The sequence below is a fragment of the Clarias gariepinus genome, chromosome 23 (assembly GCF_024256425.1).
Source record: "Clarias gariepinus isolate MV-2021 ecotype Netherlands chromosome 23, CGAR_prim_01v2, whole genome shotgun sequence".
In the NCBI taxonomy this organism is placed as follows: domain Eukaryota; kingdom Metazoa; phylum Chordata; class Actinopteri; order Siluriformes; family Clariidae; genus Clarias; species Clarias gariepinus.
In genome coordinates this window covers 6,592,257-6,601,334 of record NC_071122.1, presented here as the reverse complement: position 1 = coordinate 6,601,334, position 9,078 = coordinate 6,592,257, and the positions used below count along the sequence as shown (strand labels likewise).

The window sequence follows — 9,078 nt, the reverse complement described above, 5'->3', positions numbered from 1 at the left end:
AAGTATTAGACACACATTAGCTCTACTGTTTTCATAGTAACAGTGACATCACAGCAGAAACTACACATACTGTAGGCTATGTTCACATTTTAAGTCACATTGTTAAATTCTGATTGTTTGTTCAGATCGGATTTGCATGTCATGACGGTTCACATTTATAATTACAATTCATAATTGACTTTTATCTGATTTTTTTGTGCATGCATCTGTCTTCTAAAATCAATACATATTTGCTCACGCCAGTTAGTCAGCTGTATTAGTTCAGATCCAGAAGACGCCTCACTTGTAATGAAATAAGGTGAACATAACCCTAATTTAATAAAACATGCAAAACATATATAGCAAAGAAAATGTACAATGTACAAATATAAGAAAGGGAAATGTGTAATAATTGATATGATTATATTTATGTAGCATTTATGATATTTATAAGAGATTTATTAAACTTTTTTGAAAAAAAGAAAGGAAAGCGTCTCCAGTGTCAGCTCTTTGAAAACATTGAGTAGCTTGGCTCTCTAGTTTATCAGAAAAACATTAAAATGTTCGCATTATTCTCCTCAAGAGAGAGAAACAAACAGAAAGAATGAAAGAATAACAATTAATAACTGCAATAACGAAATGAAAACTTGTTTCAAAGACATCCCATCTCATTAAATGTTATCCTAATTGCAGGAACTTTCAGAAATTATTTTTATTGCTATGCGAATTTATTTATTTCCTTAAACTGTTTACCATGCACCGTTTAAATAACAGTTCCTGTTGTGTTCAATTTGACACAATATGCCATTATTATAATTCTGAAATCTTAGAAATGTAAGACACCTAAATGACCCCCAGTAATTTTCAATCTATGTTGTTTTTTCTTAAACAATAATCACATATAATTTAATAGTAATAAAAATGGAAATCGGCTGGATTATATCACACATTATGGCAATGTAAAAAATGTTAGAATTTGTATACTGAGATTTTTTAAAGTAATGCAATGCCCACAAGTTACATAAGGACAAATATTGTATGTGTTCATATTAAAAAATTATAAATCATATTAATTATTGGTATATTATAGATAGAAAACTTGTTGCTTTATGTACAGTCCTCAGTTTTATTTCTCTGTTAGCGAGTTCATATTTAAGTGCCATCTAATCAGAAGCGTTACCGTAGGTTAAAAATGAGAAAGGAGCTCTTTGTCATCTTGGTATCTATATTGTACACCCATCAAATGCTGACAGGTGATTTTGCCCGACCGGTGATTCAGAAATCTGAATATTATTATAGCAAGTTAGTCTTAGTTCTTGGCTCTGTATATCTTTAATTAAAGGCGACAAAGCTGAGCCAACAGTCGGCCTGAAGAATCAGCCTTGGGTGTTGCAGAAGGCGAGCTGTAACATGATGAGTTAGCATAAAGCCAGTTGGGTTAAATATCCTCTCTTTGAATCAGACTCCAACTACGGGCTCGTGGGTTGCGTAAGCATTCCACAAACTCTCCATTGTGTCCTTCTTCTTTCCTTTCACATCACTCCCCCCTGGATAATGGAATTCTTCCTTCTCTTCAGACAGATAAGCTTCTTTTCTTTAAGGTATGTCCAGGTGTTAGGACAGAAGAATGCATGGGCAGGTCATTTACAGCATGGCTTAGCTCTCCAGTAACAGATGGCCATGGTATCCTCCCCCTAATAGGATGAGACAAAGGCAGTTAAATAACAATTAAACCATCAGTTGGTGAAAAGAAATGCAAACTAGTTATTTTTGCTCGAACGTGAAATAAAATAAATAAAACAGCAGTCTATTGCCAGTAGTACATCACTGAGGTTGTAAGTTGTGTCAAATTTTGTAAATTTTTGCCAACTTAAACACGTCTGGTTACAAAAAATTTTTCCACACATGGATTGGCCACCAGAGAACTTAACTCCATTGAAAATCTTTGGGATGTGCTGGAGAATACTTTAAGCAGTGACTCTCCCATCATCAATACAAGATCTTGGAAGTAAGGTAATGCAATACTGTACTGAAATAAATGTTGTGACATTGCACAAGCTTATCGAAACAATGCCATAGCTGTAATCGAAGCAAAAAGCAGTCTAATGAAATATTAAAGTGTGTGCCTTTTTTTGGCTGGGCAGTATATAAACCTCTTATTTGCAAATCTGTAACCGTTAGAACTGCTGTTTTAGAAAATAATGCAATCGAAATTCTGAGAATTCAACAGCACTATGGTAGAATTATAAACATTTACCTTTTCCCACAGAAGCTGTTACAGTGAGAGTCGCTTTGGAGAGCGCACACACATCTCCATGTCGTTTTCTTGTTTTCCGCTGAGCGCCGTGCACGCAGAGAGCCTCTGTAACTTGACATGCCGTATGGGACTATGCGCCTTTCAACACACAGAACAGAAGAAGAGCTTCAATTGAAATTCACTTTTCACTAAAAAAATTTAATTTAATCCATTTCAGTGCAGTACATCTGTATAACTCTTTAATACAACCCCTAGGGTAACACTTTGTTAAAAATTTGTGGGAAATGACTACTGTAGATAGCAAAAGTCAAAGAAGCTTTTCTGGAAATTGTGATTTAAAGTCAGCTGTGGCTGTGACAGGAAAACATTTCTCTCATCTGTGCTTATTGTACTTAATAATTAAGTCTGTGTGAAGATTGTGTTGAGAATGCAAACCTCTGAATGCCTTGTGTAAGATGTGAGAATTAAAGTTCAATTACAAGGTCAACCAATATTTTTTACAAAGACTGCATAATGCTTAGACACAGATTATAAAACCCTAACGCAAACAAGTTCTTAACTTTTTGCCTGCCTTGCTTTCTGGTGTGTGTATTGAACCAATTTGCAAATCCCAAATTAAAAGAATTAACATCCGTCTTTCTCTCTGTGGTTAGTGAGTCTCACAGCAACCACCTGACAGGAAACCATTAATTTTTGTTGTTTTTGTATGTCTATGACACGGAGCTGGGATCGCAGTGACTGTGCCTCAATGACTGTGCAGTAATTTCTTGCAAATTAGTTATTGGATAACAATGCCTACAAATTCAAATGAATGATGATGTTTAACCGATTGGTAAATGTGGTTAGAAATATTACAAATTAAAATAAAGTAGCAGAGATCGCTGGTGTCTCTGACGAGTGTAGATACGTAGTCCAGTTTGCAAATCTCCTGTACAAAGCCTAACACTTGAGATATAAATCAAGATTTTAGATTTTCACACTAATTACTGTGTTACTTAATTTGTGTTTAACTGGTTAACTTTAAACGTTTACAGTGGAACCTTGGATTACGAGCATAATTCATTCCGGAAGTGGGCTTGTATTCCAAAACACTCGTCAACCAAATTTAATTTTTCCATAAGTAATAATGGAAACTCAAATTATTTATTCTACAGCCAAAAAAAAGTAATACATAAAATAATTAAAACAAAATATAAAATATAAATAAAACAAATTGATCTGCACTTTACCTTTAAAAAAAGTAAAAATAAATCCCGACAGATAAGTGTACCATTTATGCGCGCAGGCGCTGTGTGTGTGTTTAATGTGCGTGCACACACACACACATAAACGGAAAGACTGTTTTATCAGAAAAATCAGCAAGGAACATAATAGCTAATCACACTTGCATGAGCACATACTAACGGAATCACTGCTGTAAAGTAAAAAAAAACAAAAAAAAAACAACAAATGGACCGACACTTTACCTTTGAAAAGAATCGCGACAGAGCAGAGTTTCTGTGTAAGGCAGAGAGTGTGCGTCTGTATGTGTGCCGAGAGGAGGAGGGGGTGAGAGAGGAGCTGTAAAGGCGAGTGTGTGTGTTTGTGTGTGTGTGTTGGTGTGAGAGAAGGAGCACGGTGTCAAATTACGCATTGACAGACACGACAGGCTAATACAAAGAGGGAGAGAAAAAATGGATCTTTACGCTCTTATGAGACTTGCTTTTGCTTTATACGCGCACACACGTGTTATAATAAACAATGGTTCTTAATGTTTCTCATAAAACCTTAAAACTCGCTGAGAATAAATTTCTTTACAGTTTGCTGTCTATTAATTCAGATAAAGTAAATTTGGATGTACAGTACTGTCTTGATACCCATACTTTCTTTCTAATAATTCTAATCATGTAAATTAAATTAAAGACAATTAAATAAAACTTAAATATTGGTTGTTTATGTAGCCACCTCAGCAGCAATCTCATTTCCCCTCTCGTCTTCAGCATCAACAGTATACTAATCACCAGCCTGATTATCATCTGTCATCTCTTTCTCACTGGTTCATGCCATACTCTAAGTTAAAAAGCTTTTTATATGTGAATGATTCATAGGTCACTGCGTGGCATAACAAATAAAAAATATTCTTCTAAAACAGATACAGGGACTAGACTGAAAATGGGAGACAAAAAAGGTCCTTCAGGAAGTCTTAAAAATTATTCTTTAAAAAGTACTTATTTTTATACACTACTAAGCTACTTATATTCTGTTTATTATTCTGTTGGTTATATAAAATAAATGCTGTATATATTAAGCCTTGTTTTTGTATTAATTGTTATGTCATTCACAAAGCATGAATTGGTTTATAATCCCATTTTAGGGATAAAATTAACCAAATCATAAGGTGCACTAATTCCTACACCAAACTAATTAAGGTTGTCCCACCTTTGGGAATTGGTGTTTTAGTGTTAGAATCATCACCTGCCACGCAGGAGGCCTGTTTTTTTTCCAAGCCAATGCACAAGACCACATGTGGTTACACAACTGAGTTTATTAGCAAGGAGCATCCTGTGTAAAAATCAGATACATTATATTAGGATGCAGTTTGGGGTAAATATTTTTTCCCTGTATTTTTATGCATGTACCATGCTGTATAAAACTCTACATGACTACAATAAGTCATATTTAAAAAATTACTTTTGCATGTACTTCATGTAATTCCCATTTGTGTACATTTACACATGATACACGGTTGCGGTTATATTATTATACCATACACACTCAAAAATGTAGTAAACTTGTTTTCTTTGTTAAAGCTGTGGTAGCCTCAGGGGTGTGTACTGTACATCTTTCGTACCTGTTGTGTGTGTCTTTCACTTGGAGATGTGTACGCAGTTACATTTAAAGTAATCTTTGGAATTATTAGATTAAGGGTTAAAATGCATAAAGTACATATATGTTACCATGTATATAATACATAAACAATAAAGGATACACCTTTTATTTTATAAATAGAAAGACAGTAGGAAGTTTAGTACTCCTATTTCTGGGTAAATCGTGTACCTTAGAAATTAATTTTATTAATTTTATTTTTTATCTTGTTAGAATTAATTCTCACAATAAGGAAGCTTTGAAAGGTTCTTGACCAGGTATATGCTTAAAGATCTATTTTCATTCATTTGTCTTTGTACGACCCCCAACCTTTTTTCGTGAATCCAGCCTGCCATTTCAGGATGGTTTTAGATTACTCCACACCTGATCCCACCTGTAATGATCTCATGATTAGGATCAGGTGAAACCCAGAAACAGAGAAGTGAAACAAAGCAAAAGTAGAACTCTGTTCTTCTCTAGCTTTCCTGTTATATTGACTATGTAGCAGTGGATGCAGATGCAGTCATTAGATCCTGCAGCTTTATGTTCATATTTCATACATTTGGGATCATCTTGTCTACCTGGTTAAACAAGTCCAGACCTTTTTAATCCTTCATCTCTTTAAATGCTCGAGATTCTCTCTGTAATCTTGCTCTCTTTTTTCAGTGCATTACTGTATCATGTATAGAAAAGAATTGTGCCTACAGTAAGGTGTGTTGCAGTACTACAGCTAAAAAAGTTATAACCTTTGGTATGTTATTTGTCGAAAATCAAATTCAAAAGCATTTTTCCAAGGATTTTACTGTAAACCTTTTTTTTCATGCTTTTTGGTCTGTGCTTAAGGTGTGGTATTGACTATGGTAATGATTTTGTTTTATGTTTAGAAAAAGTAATGAGATTTTGATCTAATTTTCAATGTCATCTTGTTAGTGGACAGACCTCAAAGCAATAAATATAATATAAAAAATAATGTACAGAGCCCCTAATAGGGCAAGTGCACAATGAACTTTCTGGTGCATTGCATTATCTTTCTTTCTTGCTTGCTTTAACCACTACACCACCATGCCGCCAGGAACATTTTAACTTTTTCAACAAAAGCTGATTCTGTAAATAATATTTATTTTTTTAAGTTAATAGTAGTAAACAATGCACTCACTCTGGTGTGTTCACCCAAATGACATCCAGGTGGCAATAATAAACGCACTCTTTGTCTTTGTACGTATAACACGTGCAGCGTTTGGCTCTGTTACGTGAATGAGTGTCATGTGGCATTCCTGCAACCTCCTTGTGGCTGTCATGGCCGTCATCAGATCTGCAGGCTTGTTCTGTCGGTGCAGTCCTCACACCCATGTTCACTTTCTCGAGCTCCAGTGTTCTTTCCTCGTGCGGGACAACCCTGTGAAGCAAAATGCCTAAAAACAGCCCAGAAATAAAGGGAGTGAGTAGTTTTGTGAACCCTAAATAACCTAAAATCTACAATATGCTGAAAAGATCTAACAGTTTTACTACGCACAATACTTATCACAAATATTTAGCTTTGCAGCAAAATGCTTTTCTGTCTGATACACATAGAACTGCAGGATGTCTTCAGAACCATGCAAACTAGTGACTTTCTGAGGATGTCTTCAGGACCCATGAAAGCCCTAAAAATGTTAAAACAGTAAACGTTTTGGGACTAATTTCCTAAAGTCCAGATGATACAGTTGGCTTTAGGGCTTCTACACAGAGTAATTACTCACTCACTCATTCTCTATACTGCTTATCCTGTACAGGGTCACATGAGCCCTGAGGCCTATCCCAGGGGAACTAGGCGGGGAACACTCTGGATGGGGTGCAAATCCATCACAGGGCACACAAACACACATATTTACACACTTTGGAAACACCAATTAGCCTAATCTGAATGTCTTTGGATTGTGGGAAGAAACTGGAGTACCTGGAAGAAACCCACGGGGAAAACAGAGCGAAACGGTGGCCTCACACCTCCAGGGTCAAGGGTTCGATGCCACCGTGCCGACACAGAATAAATAGAAATATCTTATTTTCCAAAGTAGAAATTTCAACTACTTAAAAAATTTAATGACTTTCAAAAATGATCAGAGGGTTAGTCTTTCCTTATTTTTTAATTTTTGTATATAACAGAAAAAAGGTTTTTCTAGACCTTCTCCTTGAGTCTTTGTGCATTTCCTTCCACGTCTCAGAAACATACCAATATAGAGAAATACTGTAAGCTAGTTTTAAATATATGTGTGTATGTTGCGCTGAAATGTACTGACATCCCATCTAAGATGAATCTAGGATGAGCTTCCGCTTTACACTGAGTTCACAGCAGAGACTCTGGATCCTGTACGGAATGAAGCGCAAAAAGCGGAATAATTTAATTAAATTGTGAAAAGAAAAAAGTGTTTACTGACTGACTATTTTTTTTTTTCCATAAAAAAATTACGCCTGGAATGTTTTAGTCAAATTTCCAGTTTGGTTAAGAACGTTAATTAGCTTAAAAAAAAAAAAAAACTCACATAAACACGAATATATAGGGTAGGAAATGTTGGAAATGATGCCGTTATTAATTACAGTGTCTTCAATTAATCATTAAACTCCTGGTGTAACGCGGAGTCTCCGGAGCTTCACTCAGCGCGTGAGTGGAACATTCCAGATCAAAACTCCTTCACAGGACTTACTCTAAAGATCCCCGACTTTCATCATCATCATCCTCTCTCAGTAAAAAATAGATATATAATACCGTTTGCGCGAGCGGCTGTTAATCCGATTAAAATCAAAACGCCCAAATCCAGAAGCGACGTCTTGGCCATCCCCAGGGGTTTTATTCCAAAAGGGAAAAAGAACAAAAAGAAGAAGAACAAAACGTGTCCAACGAACCAAAGACTGTTCAAATTATTCCCCGGTGACCTCCAAGGAACCACATTTTCAGCCAGAAGCTCCGCATTTTCCCGGCAAAACCGTGCGCTTTTCACATGGCACGCGCTCCAGAGAGACCTGCATCCAGGAGTGTGAGCGTGAGTGTGTGTGTGTGTGGGTGTGTGTGGCTGAATGCTCAAACAGGTTTTTTATAGAGTATAACTTCTTCAGAGCACCACCCTCCCCACTGCAACCATGTGATGTAGCCATCACCTCAAAAAAAAAAAAAAGACATTCTTGCGCCCGCGTCATGCATCATCATGCACCTTCCTTCTCCTCCTTCTCATCATCATCATCATGCATCCACCTCCTCCTCCTTCTCATCATTATCATCATCATCATGCATCCTCTTCCTCTTCTTCATCATCACCATGGTACATCTTCCTCTCCTCCTCCTCCAACTCCTCCTCCTCCTCATCATGCATCCTCCATCATCATCATCATCATTATCATCATCCATCCTTCTTGTTCTTCTCGTACTCATCATGATTATTATGCACCCTTCTTCTCTTCAACATCATCATCATGCATCCTCCTCGTCCTCATTCTCTTCATTACCATCAACATAAAGAACAAAAACATAAACTTGTGACACTTTATTATATAACTAATTAATTTATATTAATGTACCACACTGTAAAAGCATTACTCTCACTTTCTTTAGTTTTTTTTATTACTAAAGCATGCTGACAGTGCTGAAAGTTATTTAACATTCGAGCTGTAAGATCCTTTGTTTAAAAACCCTAGGTGTGAGTGAGTGTGTAAATGTCCTGCGCATGGTTGGCACATTGGAATGGACTGTGTGTTTTCTGTGTCAAATACCCAGATTTTATGGAAAATCATTTATAATTAGAAGGACAGTCACTGTTTTTGTATTTCAGCAGAAATATGTATTAACTGTATATATTACAATCTTATATGCAATTTCTTGAATTTTTCAAACAGAACAAGAGCTTAAAAGAAAACTTGCTTTTATGATGGTTTTTTTAACAACTTTACCGAAAACTTCTCCACAACTTTATCACTGACCTGTCTTGAGATTAATTACACACAGGTGGACTCTATTTACTAATTAGGCG

The 9,078-nt window shown here is 36.0% G+C and overlaps 1 protein-coding gene across 1 annotated transcript; it reads right to left on the bottom strand.

The window, feature by feature from the left end:
* On the bottom strand, positions 1-8,098 carry LOC128511512 (endothelin-3). The gene is made up of 4 exons (XM_053484402.1): positions 7,824-8,098; positions 6,237-6,492; positions 2,237-2,374; positions 1-1,673 (listed from the first exon to the last, which is right to left on the bottom strand). Exons 1-4 carry the CDS (start codon positions 7,891-7,893, stop codon positions 1,553-1,555), a joined length of 585 nt encoding a protein of 194 aa, XP_053340377.1. The 5' UTR covers positions 7,894-8,098; the 3' UTR covers positions 1-1,552.
* Between the last annotated feature and the right edge of the window lie 980 nt (positions 8,099-9,078).